Genomic DNA, 21191 nt, shown 5'->3' on the forward strand with positions numbered 1-21191 from the left:
AACCACTACACCACAAGAATGTTACTCGCCCCAAAACGGAAAGAAGCAGAAGTCGCAGTAAAGGAAGAATGGATACAAAAACTTATGGAATATGCTGAAATGGTGAAACTTACTGGAAGAAGAAGAAATCAAGATAACAAAACTTTTTTTTTAATAAAAGAATGGAAATGGTTTATTGAATATTTACAGATAGATTGTAAACAGATTTTAAAAAATTGGCAGGATTATTGTAATAACCTGCAGTCTTATAAGAGTATATATTTAAAGTAGATGAATAAATGAGCAGATTAAGTTAATTTGGAATATGCAGAAGATATTAAAAATAAAGGAACCGCAGAAAGAGGGGGGAGGAAGTCAAGTTCTGAAATGTTAAAATGATTGTAAAATTAGTGAAACATATAAACATGAAAAGCATAAAGAAAGAAAGAAAAAGATTTGGATTGATTTAGGGAGGCAACTGCCGCCCTGCCCCCCCGGCTGTGCCCATGGAAGGTGGCCCAACTAAGAGAACGAAGGAAATGTCATCCTAAACCTCTGCTGCCTTACGGTGTATCTTCCTGAGAAGAATAGACTCAGGAGTTTACAAAGCATCTGCCAGGCATTGAAGCCTCCATTTTTCTCCCCTCCGCCCTCAGCCTCCTTCCTAGCGTTTGGCTGGGTCCAGGGCTGGTGAAATATACTTGGAGTCAAGAGTGGATTTCATGCTCTTTATTCAGCTCATAGTGGTGAGGAGGAATGAAAGTTCCCCCAGAATGTCTGCTTTATATACATTATTTACACAATGGGCCCCACGTGATTGGCTAGTTCCGGGATTCACCTGTAGGCCAATGAGGTTGCGGATTCACTTCCACCTGGAGCTGGATTGGGTGGCTCCTGTGAACCAATCAGACTGCTGCATTCTGGACCCTATTGTTCTAGGACCAATCAGACTGCTGCATTCTGAATCCTATTGTTCTAGGAGCAACCAGACTGCTGCCTTTTGGATCCTATTCAGCTCAGTACATAACAGCCCGATTTAGGTTTGATGAGGCCTTAAGCTCAAATTGTTGCTGTTTGTTGTGTTGAATATATGCTATATGGCAATTTATGGACCTAATAGGTATCTAAAGCCACTTGCACATAACAAAATATGCATTTTATCAAAGTAATTGTTGAACTGAAATACAATTAACAAGAAGGATATTAATAGTGAATTATTAAGCTCTAACTTAAAATGATTTTTTTATTCATAACAAACTTAATAATGCAAACACTTTGGCAATAACAAAAGTTCCTTTAGAAACACAATCTACAAAGACTCATAATCTAGTCTCTAGACACTTGGTAAAACATCAAATATTAATAATAGGTGTAAATATATGATGCAAACCACTAATAATTATAAAAAGCAGAATGTAGGCACCCTATATAGAGAAATGAGCAAACCAGCGATATTTTAGGGAGCAGGCTAGCAGGCAGGGCCCATGACTTACATCCTAGGAGCCTACACAACACAAAACACTGTTGCTTTATGCTGGTTGTATTTTATGTACTTTTTTATCTTATATTTTGGAAATGTACATTCAGGGTTTTTTTTCTCCTTTAATTTTTTTGAGGGGTCCCCAAGAGAGTGGGGCCCTAAGCTAAAGCTTGTTTAACTTCTTCTTTGGTGATCCCTCATAGCCGAGTAAGATTGTCTTCCATAAACACGGTTTTAACAATGAGTCCATAAGTGATTGTGGAGGCCAATTCTGGATCCACATGTCCTTCCACAGTGAGGACATTGGTTTCTGGGCGGGAGTTGATCACAGTGTGGATTTGCCAAGCCTGTCTTCCTCTTAGACCAGGGGTTAGCAAACTTTTTCAGCAGGGGGCCGGTCCACTGTCCCTCAGACCTTGTGGGGGGCCAGACTATATTTTGGAAAGAAAAAAAAATAATGGAACAATTCCTATGCACCACAAAGAACCCTGAAATGCATTTTAAATAAAAGGACACATTCTACTCGTGTAAAAACACACTGATTCCCGGACCGTACACAGGCCGGCTTGAGAAGGCGATTGGGCCGGATCCAGCCCCCGGGCCTCAGTTTGCCTACCCATGTCTTAGCACGTTTCTCCCTTGCGTCCTGAGTTCGAGTGTCTTCAAAGCCCATGACACCTTTAGTAAAGGCTGTTCTCCAACTGGAGCGCTCGCAGGTAAATCCGGCACTGGCTGGGTCCCTCCGAAGTGCCCGGCGCGCTGAGTACCTTGCCTGGCGCGCTTACCTGTGCGCGCCCAGGTGAGTTGCCTCGCCGCGCCGGGTGCCTTGCCCCCGCAGGAGCGGCAGGGGGCGCTGCGAACGCTCTCCCGGCCATGATTCCATCGCCACGGCAACCTGCCAACGGCAACGCAACAGCCGGGTTGCAGATGGAGACCTGGAAGCTGTGCAGCTGCAGTTCGCCAGGCGCACAAAACAAAGGCGCTCTCTTTTTCTCCCTCTCCCGGTCCTTAAACTGAGCCAGCAAACGCAGATCTCCCTTTTTTTTTGCATGCTCTGGGAGTTTTGCAATGGAAGCCTCTTTCCTGGAAGAGGTGGCTGCATCCTTGGTGAGAGAATTTCTCAGCAAAAAGGTAAAGGATAATAAAAATAAAGAGCTTGCGATCTGCCTTGGAGAGCGGTGCAAGCGCGCTTTACGATGCTTTGGGAAGGGGGGGAAATAGCAATGCATTTTGTTAAGCTTAAAACGTTCCTTTTGCTTTCCCCATATTTTGCTGGGAATTGGGGAAATTAGTGCTTGTGTGTGTGTGTACATATATATAAATATCAACATATATGAGAATGGCTTTGATTCAAGCTGCAACAACAAACTCTCTGCCACCCACCACGAGGACTACATTTCCCAGAATGCACTTGGGATTTCCATGAACGCGGAAGCAGAAACATGAGTTTTTTCCACCCAATTTGATGGGAAAAGGCTGTCCAAATGTTAAAACAAAGCGTAGATTGTGTTGAACGGATGTGTACTGGAGAGAGAAAAAAAGCACGAGCGATGAAGCTGTGCTAGTGATTATTCTGTTTAAAAATAACATTTTTATTTTTTAAAAAAGTGGAGGGGAGAAACGGATTGAGAGCTCCCCGGTAGGAGGTGCTATTAAAAGTCATCTGTTTGGCCGCTTCTAGCATTTTATCCATTAAAAGCTGCAGAGTCGGCGAGAAAGAGAAGGAATTTCCAATATTAAAAATGCATGTCTGCTTTTGTGACCCATATCCATTTCACACATCTAATTCAAGCCTGGATTATTTATCTTATTTGTTAGTTTCATGGAATCGGAGAATTGCCGTGTGGGAAGCGACTCATCTAGTCCAACCCTCCGCATCCTTTGTTTATGTTTGTTTATGCATTTATTTACATGCTTGGCCGACACTTGATATCATCAGGGACAGCTTGCAAGCTCAGTAAAAAAAAAAAAAATGCAACTTGTGGCGGGAAAACAAGCAAACAGAACTGATACAATGCAAATGAAATCATATAACTTTTTAAAATTGTTTTTATAAACAAACAAACCAACCCAAGAGTTGCAATACGGCTTTGTCCCCTGCCATAATGTCACAGTTTTAAAGAAATTGAAACCTGGTTTTGCAAAGCATGGTTTTGCTGCCTTGCAAAGCAGCTAACCTCACTTCCTCAGGATCCAGCCCTGGTGAGGATCCTGACCTGGTAGAGGGGCATAGGGTTGTAAACACCCGCAACCTCCCTTCCAAACAGGGTGCATAAAAATCAATGATTTAAAAAAATTAATTAATTAAAAATGGATTTTTAAAAATTTAAATCGAATTTTTTCAAAATTTAAATCAGATTATTAAAATAAAATGCTTTTGGAGGAGAAATCTTTCTAAAGATAGTTTTCTATTTAAGTTACATTATAGTCCAGAGGCTAGTCATCAGGAAATAAGGATTTAAGTTTTTCATGTGTGCTAAGTTTTTTTTTAAAAAAAACATTTAACCACATCAGTTAACAAACATGGATACATATGCTATAATGTTATTGCTTTAGTTAAATAAATTTTTTAAATGGTTGTTAAGAAAATGATTATTTTTTCTCCTTCCAATAAAGTACAGCAGAAAAGTTGCCCAAATATAAACAGTTAACTTATGAAACCTCACAATGATTTCATAATTATCTGTCTTTGTATTTCCAATAGTATAACCAAATCAGTAATTTTCGATATAACTGTAAAAACTATTCTGAAAATTTATCATTCCAAAAAAAGAAACCTTCCTCTGGTTGTAAATATTAAGATTACACCAGCAAGAATGAGTCTTTCTGTAAAACAAATGATTTAAATCATGTGTTATTGACTAGTGATTTAAATCGATTTGATTTAAATCAAATCCACCCTGCTTCCAAAACTCAAAATCTGCCCACAGACCCCAAAAGGTTGGCAACCTTTGTTTTATGCACAGAATCCTATTGCATGCCCCTATGTGCTATGCCAGGGACACAGGTGGCGCTGTGTGTTAAACCACAGAGCCTAGGACTTGCCGATCAGAAGGTTGGCGGTTTGAATCCCCGCGACGGGGTGAGATCCTGCTACCCGGTCCCTGCTCCTGCCAACCTAGCAATTTGAAAGCACGTTGAAAGTGCAAGTAGATAAATAGGTACTGCTCCGGTGGGAAGGTAAACGGTGTCTCTGTGTGCTGCTCTGGTTCGCCAGAAGCGGCTTAGTCATGCTGGCCACATGACCCGGAAGCTGTTCGCCGGCTCCCTCGGCCAATAAAGCAAGATGAGCGCCGCAACCCCAGAGTTGGTCACGACTGGACCTAAGGGTCAGGGGTGGTAACCTTTGGCAAGGATATCTAAAAGGTAAAGGACCCCTGGATGGTTAAGTCCAGCCAAAGGCAACTATGAGGTTGCGGAGCTCTTATTCCTTTCCTGTTGGGTCCGTTCAGGATTGGCCACGACTCAGTAGGGTCAGATTCCACATAGTGATTTTATACAGTTCATAATGCATATTATTCCCTAGCAACGACTGGACCTAATGGTCAGGGGTCCCTTTACCTTTATGTGCTATGCCAACTTCACCGGATAGTATTTTTCTGTAGGAACTTTATCAACAAGTTGTCCTGAACTGTTAAGACAGGATGGGGTCCCTATCCTGCACAGCGCCACGTCCGTCCTCTCTCTTCCCTCCGCAGTGCTTGAAGAAAACCATCGTTGTGATGGACGAAGAGTTGCCCCGAACAGCTCTCAGCATCAACAACAGAAACGAACTGCGAAATGTCTTGCACCTCCAGTCTTTGTGCAAGCAAAACAAGGTGAGAAGATGAATCCTCTGTACAAAATTCCCCGGATCCTTTGGAAACCTGAGAGCGGGTGGAGATGAGGCCAGCCGTTCCATAGATAAACTAAGGAACTCGCTGGACATGTAAAAAGGTAAAAGTGTATTGGGAAATGATATATAATGAGTTGAAAAAAATAATGCTTAAAACTACCTTTCCAAAAACACACACACCAGAGTCCTTTTTATCAAGAATAACCTAGACTGAAATTCCTAGGTGTCAGGAAAGGTTACTTATGTATGCAACAACTGCAGCCCATGTTTTGTTAGCCCATAAATGGACAGTGAGTGTGAGGTCCCACCTAAAAAGAGTTGGTAACTTAAGTTGACAGAATACGCAGAACTTGCAGGTTTAATATATAGAATAAGACAGCAAGAAGAACATACATTTAAAGAAGATTGGAAAGCATTTACTGAATATATGGAAAATAACTGTACACAGCTGAAAATGCTGGCAGCATTAAGATAAATTCAACAGAGTAAATAATTTTTGATGGCTGTGAAAGTGGAAAACGGATTTGAACGGTCATAGTAAGATATGCAGGGATGTATATGATATGTAAAATGAACCACGGGAAGAGAAGAAGGGTAGTGTTATGTACTGAAGTTCTCACCCTGGGCCAGCAGGGGGATACTGTAGATAGTTTTCACTCAGGTCCACATATGCAAATAAGGGATTGAAAGCGATGTTCAGTGATTGGATAGTTACAGAAAGTTGTTTCAGTTGCGTTGTAGTGGAGCCCTATATAAGCAGGCTGGCTGAACCCTTCAGTTCAGTTCTGTTCTGGCCTGTGAATAAACAAGAACTGTTTGAAGAATCGCTGTGTCGTCTGGTATGTTCACCCACAACTTAACAGGTAGCTCCTGCAACCAGTGGGAAGCTGCGCACGCCTCCTTCGTGCCGGAAGGAGCGCCGGAAATAGTGTTTGCACATGCGTGAACCGGCCCAAGCCACAAAAACTTTGCCGACTCCTGGTGTAGAAAATATTGAGCTTGTTGAACTGGTAGTCTGAAGCAGCTTCCACTGTGCGCATATCTCAGTTAATGGTTCAATGAAAGACAGAGGTTTTCTCTAACCAGCTGAGCTCTTCTGTTGCAGGCAAGGGAGAATCCCTTGAAAACCCTCCTGGAAGTCATGGCCAGCTATTTTCTGGAGCGTACGAGCGGCTCTAAGGGGAGCCCGCCAGCCCCACGGAAGAAGCTCAGCCAACCCAGGTGTACAGAGGACTCTGTCCTGAAGAATTATCTCTCTGATGAAGATGCCCACTTGCAAACTGGGCCTGGAAAAAGCAAAACCGAGACCTACAGGTATGGATAAGCGCTTTGATTCTAAATCCATTTTCTTGGGCCAAGAAATGTCGCTACAGATGAATCTTCTTGGTGTAACTCAGAAGTGGAGAGCATTTTTCATCTCTGCATTCCCTTTTGGAGATCCTTCTAGGGACCACATACCGGTGTTGGGTGGGGCCAGGTTGGCTAGTGGGCGGAGCAATGGATGTGACTCTGACCTTTGCACAGGTGATTGCAGCCACAGGAAGGTCAGGGGTTCCTACACACACAAACCTCTCTCCATCCTTTGCCCACGCAACTGAGGCACGGATGCTGCAGCACAATTGCTGACAGGAGTGAGGCCTTGTGTGCATTTACGTAATGCCTGGACTCAGAGGTCTGTTCCAGTTGCGGGCTGGCCCAGTATACGTGAAGGAGCATCTCTACCCCCATTGTTCAGCCCGGACACTGAGGTCTGGTTCTGAGGACCTTCTGGCGGTTCCCTCGCTGAGAGAAGTGAAGTTACAGGGAACCAGGCAGAGGGCCTTCTCGGTGGGGGCACCCGCCCTATGGAATGCCCTGCCATCAGATGTCAAGGAAATAAACAACTATCTGACATTTAGAAGACATCTGAAGTCAGCCCTGTTTAGGGAAGTTTTTAATGTTTTCTTACGTTTTTAATCTATTGTTGGAAGCTGCCCAGAGTGGCTGGGGAAACCTAGCCAGATGGGCGGGGTATAAATAATAAAATATTATTATTACTACTTCAATAAGTTATTGATAGTATTTAAAGCCCTTAGGACCTGCGAGATCGCCTCACCTGCTTGACCACTTCAGTCGATGCAATTAATACTCCTACAGGTACCACATAACTAGGGCTGGGTGGTATCTAGTTAATAATAACTAGTCATAATAATAATTTTATTATTTATACCTTGCCCATCTGGCTGGGTTTCCCTAGCCAATCTGGGCAGCTTATATCACTTATAGGTAAAGGTAAAGGGACCCCTGACCATTAGGTCCAGTCGTGACTGACTCTGGGGTTGCGGCGCTCATCTCGCTTTATTGGCTGAGGGAGCTGGCATACAGCTTCCGGATCATGTCGCCAGCATGACTAAGCTGCTTCTGGCAAACCAGAGCAGTGCACAGAAACACCGTTTACCTCCCCGCCGGAGTGGTACCTATTTATCTACTTGCACTTTGATGCGCTTTCGAACTGCTAGGTTGGCAGGAGCAGGGACCGAGCAACGGGAGCTCACCCGGTTCGCGGGGATTCGAACCGCTGACCTTCTGATCAGCAAGTCCTAGGCTTTGTGGTTTAACCCACAGCGCCACCCGCGTCCCTTATAGCACTTACAGAAACATAATAAAAGGTCAAACATTAAGTAGGGCTGTCTTCAGTTGTCTTATAAAACTTGTGTAGTTCCTTATCTCCCCGACATCTGATGGTAGGGTGTTCCACAGGGAGGGCGCCACTACCGAGAAGACCCTCTGCTTGCATTCCTGTAATTTCGCTTCTTGCAGGAAGGGAACTACCAGAAGGCCCTTGGAGCTGGACTTCGGTGTCCGGGCAGAATGATGAGGGTGGAGACGCTCCTTCAGGTCCGAGGCTCTTTAGGGCTTTAAAGGTCAGCACCAACACTTTGAATTGTCCTTGGAAACATGAAGATACTTTAGGACCATTGTTATATGGTCCTGGCAGCTACCCCCAGTCACCAGTCTAGCTGCCACATTCTAGATTAATTGCAGTTTCCAGGTCACCTTCAAAGGTAGCCCCGCATAGAGCGCATTGCAGTAGTTCAAGCGGGAGATAACCAGAGCAGGCACAACTCTGGCAAGACAGTCTGCAGGCAGGTAGGGTCTCGGCCTGTGTACCAGATGGAGGTAGGAGACAGCTGCCCTGGACACAAAATTAACCTGCATTTCCATGGACAGCTGTGAGTCCAAAATGACACCCAGGCTGCGCACCTGGTCCTTCAGGGGCACAGTTACCCCATTCAGGACCAGGGAGTCCTCCACATCTGCCCATCCCGTCCCCCCAAAACCGTACTTGTCGAGAATCACAATGGTTTTCAACATATATCCCCAACTCAACACCGCAATACAGTGGTACCTCGGGTTAAGTACTTAATTCATTCTGGAGGTCTGTTCTTAATCTGAAACTGTTCTTAACCTGAAGCACCACTTTAGCTAATGGGGCCTCCTGCTGCTGCCGCGCCGCTGGAGCACGATTTCTGTTCTCATCCTGAAGCAAAGTTCTTAACCCGAGGTACTAATTCTGGGTTAGCGGAGTCTGTAACCTGAAGAGTATGTAACCTGAGGTACCACTGTTGTTGCCTTCCTATTAATATAGTGTGGTGCACACCGCAATCTCTGAATAGTAAGAGAACCCAGAGGGCTTGGTTTCCTTGGAAGCAAGGTCACTGGTGGCTCCTTTGTCATATTATGGTTTTATTTATGCATCTGTGCCTGAAGAACGGAAGAGAGAAAGCTCACTGAAATGACATTCATGCCTGCTTAAACCATGAGACACAGTTTCTAAACCAAAGGGTGCTTCTATTCGATTCCATAGCTCTCCAGGCAGCTGTTCCCATACTGTGGTCTGTCCTTTGGCAATCACTCATAGCCGAGTAAGATTGTCTTCCATAAACACGGTTTTAACAATGAGTCTGTAAGTGACCGTGGAGGCCAATTCTGGATCCACATGTCCTTCCACAGTGGGGACATCGGTTTCCGGGCAGGTTATGATCACGGTGTGGATTTGCCAAGCGTGCCTTCCTCTTAGCACGTTTCTCCCTTGCGTTCTGAGTTTGAGTGTCTTCAAAGCTCATGACACCTTTGGTAAAGGCTGTTCTCCAACTGGAGTGCTCGCAGGCAAGTTTTTCCCAAATGTTGGTGCTTATACTTCTCCTGCCAACCTAGCAGTTCGAAAGCACGTCAAAGTGCAAGTAGATAAATAGGTACCGCTCTGGCAGGAAGGTAAACGGCATTTCTGTGCACTGTTTTGGTTCTCCAGAAGCGGCTTAGTCATGCTGGCCACATGACCCGGAAGCTGTACGCTGGCTCCCTCGGACAATAAAGCGAGATGAGCACCACAACCCCAGAGTCGGCCATGACTGGACATAATGGTCAGGGGTCCCTTTACCTTTTTATACTACATTTTTTTAGATTTGCCTTGAAACAATCTTTAAACCTCTTTTGTTGACCACCAGCATTACACTTTCCATTTTTAAGTTTGGAATAGAGTAGTTGCTTTGGAAGACGATCATCAGGCATCCGCATAACATGACCAGTCCAACGAAGTAGATGTTGAAGAATCATTGCGTCAACACTGGTGATCTTTGCTTCTTCCTGTACACTGGTCTGTAGAACCATCAGACCATCAGTGGTCCATGAACTTCATTCAGGCGGTCTGAATGACAGACTTCCTTGCATCTGTGTCCTTGCAGCTACGAGATCGATGGGGAAAAAATCCCCAAGCGAGACCAGCACAAGAAAAGCGGAAAGTGCAAATCTGGGACGGCATTCGAGAGCAGCTCACTTTCTGAGGGAGAGAAACCGGCGAGCCATCACTACGGGGACTTGAGGACACCTGAGCTGTCTTTGAATGCCACGAGGGAGCAACCGCAAGCCAGAAGCGGTGGTCTATTTGGCAGAGGAACGATGGCAGCCCCCCCAGTCAGCTCTCCAGAGGTTCTTTGCTCTCATTCTAAACATTTTGTTATTTTTATTATTATAAAAAAAATAAATAATTTTATTTATTGCACTTCTGTACCACCTTTCTGACAAGGCAGCCCAATAAAATTTTGCAATTTAAGATATGAAAACAGAACAAGAAAACCCCCAACATTGGAAAATATGTAAACATAGCAAAAAAACCAACAACCCCAGAGTCATTTCAGGTCGTTGGTGGTTTCCTCAGAACCTGAAGACAGGGACTTCCTTAGCTGGGCTCCCCCAGACTAGGGAGAAATTAAATTAAATTCCCAAATTCGTACTTCCTGAAACAATATGGGAACTGGAAAAAAGCAGCCCTCCTTCAAAATTTCCACTGCTCTGAATTTGGCAATGTCATTTTATAGTGTGCATATATGTTATGCATACATTGGTAAGAATAATGTAATGGTTCTAGGGGTTGCTCGTGCGTAAATCGGCGCCACACCTGGGTGGGTTGCCTGAGTGAACCCTTTCTGTCTGGATAGCCACTCGCCCGTGGCTGTCTCAATCGCTGGCAGAATCCATCAGTGGGCGTTTCTTGAACTTCTTCCAGCATAAAAGTTCTTTGACGCCTAGTCTTCGCCTACTCTCCCTGCGCGGAAGCCTTCTGCGCAGGGAGGATGTGGGCATTGGAGGACCCGTGCTCTCCCCGCTGGTCCCCGGTGAGGAGTCTTGGAGCCACCTCGCCGATTCCCCCTTCTGCCCCCCTCCTCCACTGGTGCTACGCTGATTTCCTTCCCCAGAAGATGTGCTGCTTCTCTCCCTCCCGGGACGCTCTCCGGAATCCCTCTGGAGCCCTCCCTCTCCCTCTGGCTCCGATGGCAGTTCCCTGACAAATAATGTCCAAGAATGAATTGTATTAAGGGAACTAGCTCTGTAAAAATGTGTATATTAGACAAAATGGCATAGGAAGTGTGTGTTGTAGAAGAAATTCACACAAAAACGCTGTTGCATTTTCCCTTTTTAAACAGCAATGCAGACTGATGTAGATATGTCGAGAACTGAACATAATAAGGCTGGAAGAGTGAGGAAATTAGAGAAGCCAAACGGACGTATTTGCCTATCACCCACCTCTGATTTTAGGAGGGAGCAGGAAGTCCACATAGCTCCATATTGTCTACACTGAGCGGCATGGACTCTTTAGGGTTTCAGACCTGGGATATACATTCCCAGCCCTACTTGCAGATGTTGGGGGTGAAACCCAATACCTTTTTTTAAAAAAATGATATTTATTAAGATTTTAAAATTACAGAGAAAAAAAGAAACAGAAAAAGGAGGAAAAAAATAGACAAGAAAAGAAGAATTAAACAATACAAGTCAATAAAAAGAAAAAAGAAGGGGAAAAAACCACACAATACATCAAAACCAAAACCAAAAACAAACAAAAAATTTAAAAACAAATCCAATATTCCCAAATCTTTATCTTTCATTAACTTGTTTCATCGACCTCCTCGCACCTCCCTTTTTTGTATTCTAGTTATTAATTATCTCAGCAAATTCTTTCCATCTTTCACTATATTCTGTCATTAATTTACCTTAATTTATTTTAACCTTATCTCACCATAAAAAGCCCTAAAGCTTAAAACTTGAAACTTATTTATACATAATTCCTTATAGCATTTCTACTAAAGCCTAATAGTTTCATTCCAGCATTTTTTCTATCACTCATTAATTTTACAATAATTCTCTAAATAAATTTTTAAACTTTTTCCAATCTTCATCCATCGTCTCTTCTTCCTGGTCTCGGGTTTTGTCAGTCCTTTCTATCCTTTCCATCTAGTCCATCAACCTGGTGACCTTATATCCGAGGCTCTTAAGTCTTTTCCATGCCCCTTCTGCAGGTCTTCTGCACTTTACTTTGTCTTCTCCTGATCTTATTCTTAATTTCCTTCCTTTCTCACTGAGGGGTGGGTCTCAGGGAGACTCCAACTTGACAATATATATATCCCTTCTCGGCAGGTCAGCCCATTCTCCATAGTCAGCACTAAAATCTAAAAAATATTTGAGGGCATGTTTCAAAGTCCCTGAAACCCATTACCTTCTTTGGATAGAGCAGATGTTCTCCCATTGAGTCATGGACCTTTCCAAGGCAGTTGTGAAAGTCACCTGAATGGGGTTTATCTGAAGAGCCAAAGTGCTGGGACAAATCTGTGGAAGGATAAAAGCCACATCTTTTAAAAGGCAGCAGATGGTTTGTTGATCAGGACAGCTCTACCTCTATGCTGGTGGCGCTGTGGGTTAAACCACAGAGCCTAAGACTTGCCAATCAGAAGGTCAGTGGTTTGAATCCCCACGACGGGGTGAGCTCCCGTTGCTCCTGCCCACCTAGCAGAGCAAGTGCAAGTAGATAAAGTGCAAAGTGCAAGTAGATAAATAGGTACCGCTCCAGCAGGAAGGTAGACGGCGTTTCCGTGCGCTGCTCTGGTTCGCCAGAAGCGGCTTAGTCATGCTGGCCACATGACCCGGAAGCTGTACGCCGGCTCCCTCGGCCAATAAGGTGGGATGAGCGCTGCAACCCCAGAGTCGGCCACGACTGGACCTAATGGTCAGGGGTCCCTTTACCTTTACCTCTATGCAAACCTGTTGGGTTGTGCAGGACTGAATTGGGGGTTTTATATGATATAATACGATATGATAATCTTTATTGTCATTGTCCCATACAGAACAACGAAATTGAAAATCTACATCAGACATTCAAAAACCAACAAGCCTGCTATCCCAGCCTGGTTAACCCCCTAAAAACTCTGATACCCCATAATTAAATACAATATACTCCCATAGAGACTACCTTACACTGCAATTAAAACCAAAATCGCATTTGAATAGAAACTGTTTCTCAGGTGGCTAGTCCTAGTCTTTATAACCCTGCACCTTCTTCCAGAAGGCAGAAGCTGAAAGAGATCATTTCTGGGGTGCGCACTATCCTGCACTATCTCTGCAGCTTTCTTATGGCACCTGGAAGCATAGATTTGATCCAAGGTGGGAAGAGTGCACCCAATTATTCTCTCCGCAGTCTTTACAACCCTGGACAGCATTGTTTTTCCCCTGACCGTGCAGCTCCCAAACCACACACAGAGACCATAAGTTAGTACGCTCTCAACAGTACAATGGTAAAATGCCATCAACAGGTCCTTTGAGAGATTATTTTTCCGGAGGAGTCTCAGAATAGATAACCTCTGCTGTGCTCTCTTCATCAGGTCTTTGCTGTTTTCTCCCCAGGTTAGGTCATCTCTCAACTCCATTCCCAGAAATCGAAACACTGAGACCTGTTCCACATACTTCCCCTCAATAATAAGTGGCTGAATATTCAATTTACATTTCCTACATGTCCACAATAATCTCTTTTGTTTTCTTTAAGTATGTGCTGTTAATGGAGGAGATCTGGGTTCCAGTGAGTGACCTACCCAAGCTTTCCCTGTAAGGGAAAGTAATTGTTTGGGGAAAATGGCTTTCACCAGGTGACAAGGGGGCGGGGCCTAGCAACACATAGTGACTGCTCATTGGGTGCATTTGTCTGCAGACTTGCAGCTGATTGGCTACCAGAGGTAGACTGAGTGATCTAATTGATGATTATGTGGGTCATTATGTTGGGGTGACAGGAACAGTGTTGAACCCTGGCTGGGAGAAGGGCAGTGCCCCATTTTGCCCTGAAGAGAAACCACCTATTCTGGGCTACATGGACCCAGAACCTGGCTCAATGTAAGGCAGATTCGACCATCCTAATCCCTATGGTGCAGCAATTAAAACTGCACATTTGCAAAGCTAAGCAGGGTCTGACATGGTTTCAAACTGGATGGGAGACCGTGTGTTGAGATTCCTCCATTTGCAGGAGGTTGGACTAGATGACCCTTTGTGCCCCTTCCAACTCTACAGTTTTTTGATTCTTTGTCATCCTAGGGCCACTTTTAGATGTTTTACGGAGTCGAGTTATCAATGTCTCTTGTACAGAAGAGAAGGACAAGCGTAGGTCGATTACCCCTATGTCATAAAAAACACTGCTGTGTGTATATTCTCATTTTATTCTAAAAACATGCAGTTTTAGGTTGCTTTGGTGCACCAAGGCCTATAGAATTGTAGCAGGGCCTGTATACCTGAAGGAGCGTCTCCACCCCCATCGTTCTGCCCGGACACTGAGGTCCAGCTCCAAGGACCTTCTGGCGGTTCCCTCATTGCGAGAAGTGAGGTTACAGGGAACCAGACAGAGGGCCTTCTCGGTGGTGGCGCCCGCCCTGTGGAACGCCCTGCCATCAGATGTCAAGGAAATAAACAACGATTTTACTTTTAAAAGACAACTGAAGGCGGCCCTGTTTAGGGAAGTTTTCAATGTCTGATGTTGTATTGTTTTTAATATTCAGTTGGAAGCCGCCCAGAGTGGCTGGGGAAACCCAGCCAGATGGGTGGGGTATAAATAATAAATTATTATTATTATTAAATGCACTTGATTCGACCAACCTTAACCAATGTGGGAAAAGGAGCTTGGGGTTGCTCCGGAATCTATGCGTTGCCTGATCTCTGCTTATGGGTTTCCATAGGAGGTAGTCTTGGGGCTTGCCTGCCTGTCTTCTTTAAGAGGGTATTTTTCAGGGGGAACATTGAAATCAACAGCAAATCCCACCAAGAGCAATGAGTCTTGATGACAGCACAAGAATATCAGTAATAATTTTACTTACCATGTATGTATTTTACATTCAGTTCTCTTTTAGAGTCATAGGGAGAATTGTGCATACTTTATGTGAAGTAATATTATTATTATTATTATTATTATTATTATTATTATTATTATCATTATCATTATCATTATTAAGCTTCGGAAGGGTACCCAAGGGTCATCTAGTCCAACCCCTGCAATACAGGAATCGTTCGCCCAATGTGGGGCGCGAACTCATAACCCCGAGATTAAAAGCTTCGTGCTTTGACCACCGCTCTCCTCTCTCGACAATTTGTTTCAGGACTCCTTGAAAAGACGGCGCACGAAACAACCATCTGGAATCCGCAGAACATTTAAACCCGGAGAGGAAAAGGATACCGGTGACCGTTTGGCCGCGCCAATGGGGGATTCGCAAGAGCGGGCAGGAATCTCCAGGCCATCTGCAAATCTCTTTTCTCCGCACCTCGGCCGTTCCATCGACGTAACCAAGGACTATTCATCCACGATCCTGACTAGCCCATACACAAATGCCGGCGGGGAAGCGGCAAGAAATTCAGCCCAAAGCATCGAAGGCCCGTTCGCCAAATTGATGTCCGAAAGACGCCCAGTTGAAGAAAGGAAAGCTGCGCCCCTGTACCCTGCGGAGGTGAATAAGGGGAGAAGCCGCTTGAACTTTCTTCCGAGGCAGATGGGAGCTGACCGTGAAAGGACAGCGAGATCCACACCAAAGAGCGAACCTCAAAATACAGAATTCAGGTAGGATCATGATTGAAATCGTATTTAAAACGTCGTTTATTGACATGCTTGTGTGTAAATATGCTGCTCCAGTGCTTTATTTTCTGGTAGGTTAGGATAGCTCAGTTGCTAACAGCATGAGATTCTTAATCTCAAGGTTGTGGGTTCGAGCCCCACATGGGGCAAATAGATTCCTGTGTTGCAGGGGGTTGGACTAGATGACTCTCGTGGTCCCTTCAAACTCAGTTGTTGTTTAATTGAGTCCGACTCTTCGTGACCCCATGGACCAGAGCACACCAGGCACTTCTGTCTTCCACTGCCTCTTGCAAGTTTTTGGCAAGTTTAAAGGTAAAGGTAAAGGGACCCCTGACAGTTAAGTCCAGTCTGAACTACTCTGGGGTTGCGGCGCTCATCTCGCTTTATTGGCCGAGGGAGCCGGAGTTCAGCTTCCGGGTCATGTGGCCAGCATGACTAAGCCGCTTCTGGCAAAACCGGAGCAGCACACGGAAGCGCCATTTACCTTCCCACCGGAGTGGTACCTATTTATCTACTTGCACTTTGATGTGCTTTCAAACTGCTAGGTTGGCAGGAGCAGGGACTGAGCAACGGGAGCTCACCCCGTTGTGGGGATTCGAACCGCCGACCTTCTGATCGGCAAGCCCTAGGCTCAGTGGTTTAGACCACAGCATCACCTGCGTCCCTTGGCAAGTTTAGCTGGTGTTAAATACCATCTATACGTCAGATTCAGACCATACATCTAAAGTACTATGGTAACACTTTAAACAGCTGTGGCTTCCCCCGAAAAATTCTGGGAGCTGTAGTTTCTTAAGGGTGCTTGTTAGCTGCTAGGAGGCTCCTATTACCCACCCAGAGCTACGATTCCCAGAGTCCCCCTGCGGAGGGAGATGAACTGTTTGAACGGTTTTCGTTTCCGACTTGGGATGCCTGCAGTACGGTCATACGTCCAGACGTCCAGCAGAGGGCACTCTCTGAAAAGCAATGCTCCCTGCCATTGCTTCATTGGCTGATAGCTTGCCCCTATTCTGCCAGTTCCCAAAAATTACTGTCCAAAATGCTGTGACTCAGAGCTTCTGACTAACGCTTCTGAAAGATGTACGATCACTGGCCTTTGACAGGAGGAGCTGCCTCAGTTCAGCTTGGTTGGGTGTGATCAGCGATCGCAGGATTGCAACGCTTTCCAGGCAAGGAGAGAGAGTGACTTTTCAGGGGTCCAGTCTTTAGAAGAAGAAGAGTTTGGATTTGATATCCCACCTTTCACTCCCCTTTAGGAGTCTCAAAGCAGCCAACATTCTCCTTTCCCTTCCTCCCCCACAACAAACACTCTGTGAGGTGAGTGGGGCTGAGAGACTTCAGAGAAGTGTGACTAGCCCAAGGTCACCCAGCAGCTGCATGTGGAGGAGCGGAGATGCGAACCTGGTTCCCCAGATTACGAGACTACCGTGCTTAACCACTACACCACACTGGCTTTAGAAAAACAAGGTGATTTAGGGGGGGGAAGGCCACGCGGGGAGATTTCTAAAGGTGCGTGTGGCGCAAAGAAAGATTTTGTTTCCCGCCCCTCTCCGGCCACGTTCACGGCAAGCATTTAAACAGCTACAACTTTCCCCAAAGAAGTTTGGGAGCTGTAGTTTCTTGAGGTTGCTGAGAGTTGCTAGGAGGCCCCCTTCAAGGAACTACACTTCCCAGAGTGATTTAACAATCTCGGAATCCTCGAGTTGGAAAGGAACGCAGGAATCATCTAACCTAACCCCCTGAAATGCGGAAATCTGTTGCCCAATGTGGGATTCGAACCCACAAACCTGAGATTAAGAGTCTCATGCTCCGGCATCCAATGCCCTGTTCAATGTGTTTTTGCTAGGGGTTATTGGCTTGCTGCTGTTCATATATATATATATATATATATATATATATATATATATGCAGGTTTTGGTGTCCTCGGGTGTCTTCCCGTGTAAAAGTTGGGGTGTCTAGGCTTTTACACGGGAAGACACCCGAGGACACCAAAACCTGCATTCCTGTACCCGTGAAAATCTACGAAAGCATATATATATATATATATATACACACACACACACACACACACACACACAGTGGTACCTCAGGTTAAGTACTTAATTCGTTCCAGAGCTCCGTTCTTAACCTGAAACTGTTCTTAACCTGAAGCACCACTTTAGCTAATGGGGCCTCCTGCTGCTGCCGCACCGCCGGAGCCTGATTTCTGTTCTCATCCTGAAGCAAAGTTCTTAACCTGAAGCACTATTTCTGGGTTAGCGGAGTGTGTAACCTGAAGCGTATGTAACCTGAAGCGTATGTAACCTGAGGTACCACTGTGTGTATATATATATATATATATATATATGCAGGTTTTGGTGTCCTCGGGTGTCTTCCCGTGTAAAAGTTGGGGTGTCTAGGCGACGTTTCGACGAGGTCTCACTCGTCATCTTCAGGCTGGTGCTTTCGGCTTCTTGTTACTGGAACAGAGCAGGATCTCAGTGTTTGAGTTCCTATAAATACTGTTGAGGAGGTGTGGTGTATAGCCTCCAATGTTCTGGGCAGAGAGGAGGTTCCCAGGCTAGTGTGCCTTTTCTCCTTTTGTTCCTTAATTACTTGAGGGATATCTTGAGTGATTTCTTGAGTGATTTCCTGAATCCCACTTAGGTGGGTCATTAGGTGTGGATTAGTTGCTAAAGCCTTCGTGTCTTGAACTCTTGAACTTTGTGAAGAGTTTTTCTGAGAAGATGGCTGTACTGCACTTGGTTGTGCTCTGGCTTGGCTTCGTGTATAGGGGCGAGCTGTGGTTTTGTGGCCTGTGCCAGCCAGATCTGTGTAGGGATTGCAGGGGGGTGCAGCATCCGGAGGTGCCACCCTGGTTTGGCTACTGGATGGTGTCTGTAATTTATCTGTGGAGAGGGTCTGGGTTTGGGTCTGGTGTGGTTGATTGGTGATGGCGTTCTGTGTGCCTCTGGATCTGGTGTCAGATTTTGTGGGGAGGGCTAATTTCCAGATGTCTGGCAAGCGGGATGTGTCGTCACGCTTGTTCATGTTGTGAGGGTGTTTCTCTATCTCGATGGCTTCCATGATTATTCTCTTGTGGTGATGTTCCATGTTAAAGAGCAATTTGGAATCTGCAAAATTAATTTCGTGTCCTGTTTCTTTCATGTGTTGGAAAAGAGAGGAAGTTTTTTCTTCTTTTTTGACGGCATTCTTGTGTTCTGCGATCCGTGCATTTATTCGTCTGTTTGTTTGTCCAATGTACGTGGCTGGGCAGACTTTGCAGGGTATTTCATAGACCCCTTGGTTTTCCAACTGAATTTTATCCTTGGGGTTTCTGAGGATATTGGCTATTTTTTGGTTGGTGCAAAAGGCTGTTTTGATATTGTGTTTATGGAGGATTTTGCTAATTTTATCTGTAGTGCCCTTGATATAAGGAAGGAGGGCTATGCCATTGTTTTCTTCTGTGTCTTGGTTTTTGGGGGGTGTTTCTTTTTGGATTAGCTTAGAATGTGTTAATTGCCAATGGATACCAGCAAAACAGGGTTACGAAGCTAATCCAAAAAGAAACACCCCCCAAAAACCAAGACACAGAAGAAAACAATGGCATAGCCCTCCTTCCTTATATCAAGGGCACTACAGATAAAATTAGCAAAATCCTCCATAAACACAATATCAAAACAGCCTTTTGCACCAACCAAAAAATAGCCAATATCCTCAGAAACCCCAAGGATAAAATTCAGTTGGAAAACCAAGGGGTCTATGAAATACCCTGCAAAGTCTGCCCAGCCACGTACATTGGACAAACAAACAGACGAATAAATGCACGGATCGCAGAACACAAGAATGCCGTCAAAAAAGAAGAAAAAACTTCCTCTCTTTTCCAACACATGAAAGAAACAGGACACGAAATTAATTTTGCAGATTCCAAATTGCTCTTTAACATGGAACATCACCACAAGAGAATAATCATGGAAGCCATCGAGATAGAGAAACACCCTCACAACATGAACAAGCGTGACGACACATCCCGCTTGCCAGACATCTGGAAATTAGCCCTCCCCACAAAATCTGACACCAGATCCAGAGGCACACAGAACGCCATCACCAATCAACCACACCAGACCCAAACCCAGACCCTCTCCACAGATAAATTACAGACACCATCCAGTAGCCAAACCAGGGTGGCACCTCCGGATGCTGCACCCCCCTGCAATCCCTACACAGATCTGGCTGGCACAGGCCACAAAACCACAGCTCGCCCCTATACACGAAGCCAAGCCAGAGCACAACCAAGTGCAGTACAGCCATCTTCTCAGAAAAACTCTTCACAAAGTTCAAGAGTTCAAGACACGAAGGCTTTAGCAACTAATCCACACCTAATGACCCACCTAAGTGGGATTCAGGAAATCACTCAAGAAATCACTCAAGATATCCCTCAAGTAATTAAGGAACAAAAGGAGAAAAGGCACACTAGCCTGGGAACCTCCTCTCTGCCCAGAACATTGGAGGCTATACACCACACCTCCTCAACAGTATTTATAGGAACTCAAACACTGAGATCCTGCTCTGTTCCAGTAACAAGAAGCCGAAAGCACCAGCCTGAAGATGACGAGTGAGACCTCGTCGAAACGTCGCCTAGACACCCCAACTTTTACACGGGAAGACACCCGAGGACACCAAAACCTGCATTCCTGTACCCGTGAAAATCTACGAAAGCAAATATATATATATATATATATAGTGGTTTTCATGTTGTGATTTTATGTTGTGAACCGCAGAGCAGTATACAAATTCAGGTGTTGTTGATAATGATGATAATGATGATGATGCTCTATAAACTGAGTGAAACTAGGGCCCGCCAGACTCCTTCCCAGGGAACTCTGGGAATTTTAGCTCTGTGCACCCTTAACAAACTACACCTCCCAGGATTCTGGGGTGACTGTTATTTCAAAATTCATTTTTATTTGATTTTGCAGTACAAAGTTATAAGAAAAATGATAAAACATATTTCGATATACAGAGATTCCTCTGCATCTCAGGACTTCACCCTCCATGGAGGGCCATTTTAAACATTTAAAACGGCATCTTTTTCCATACTCTGTCATATCAGTCCATATTTTCCATGGTAATTGTCACAGTATAAGTGAAATCAAAATCTTGCCAGTGATTCTGCTTACAGTGGTCTCCTAAATCAGGGGGCAGCAAACTTTTTCACCAGGGAGCCGGTCCACTGTCCCTCAGACTTGTGGGGGGCCGGACTATATTTTTTTTTTGGGGGGGGGGGATGAACGAATTCCTATGCTCCACAAATAAACCAGAGATGCATTTAAATAAAAGCACACATTCTACTCATTTAAAAATACCAGGCAGACCAAACAAATAACCCAGAGATGCATCTTAAATAAAAGGACACATTCTACTCATGTAAAAACACACTGATTCCCAGACCGTCCGTGGGCTGGATCTGGCCCCGGGCCTTAGTTTGCCTAAGGTAAAGGTAAAGGGAC

At 44.8% G+C, this 21191-nt stretch overlaps 1 protein-coding gene across 3 annotated transcripts in view; it reads left to right on the forward strand.

Annotated features, from left to right (window-relative positions):
- Nucleotides 1–2352: 2352 nt before the first annotated feature.
- The window catches only part of MINDY4 (MINDY lysine 48 deubiquitinase 4), a 103840-nt gene continuing 85001 nt past the window's right edge, over nt 2353–21191 (forward strand). For 2 of the 3 annotated variants that reach the window (XM_083406310.1, XM_083406312.1), the window contains exons 1-5: nt 2353–2590; nt 5158–5277; nt 6400–6608; nt 10019–10262; nt 15236–15690. In XM_083406310.1, the coding sequence (XP_083262436.1) occupies nt 2528–2590; nt 5158–5277; nt 6400–6608; nt 10019–10262; nt 15236–15690 (1091 nt within the window). In that variant the 5' untranslated portion in view covers nt 2353–2527. The remainder of the gene's footprint in view (nt 2591–5157; nt 5278–6399; nt 6609–10018; nt 10263–15235; nt 15691–21191) is intronic. The other variant, XM_083406311.1, reaches the window with a different exon arrangement.

Source organism: Podarcis tiliguerta, assembly GCF_965153285.1.
Source record: "Podarcis tiliguerta genome assembly, chromosome: 12".
Classification (NCBI taxonomy): Eukaryota; Metazoa; Chordata; class Lepidosauria; order Squamata; family Lacertidae; genus Podarcis; species Podarcis tiliguerta.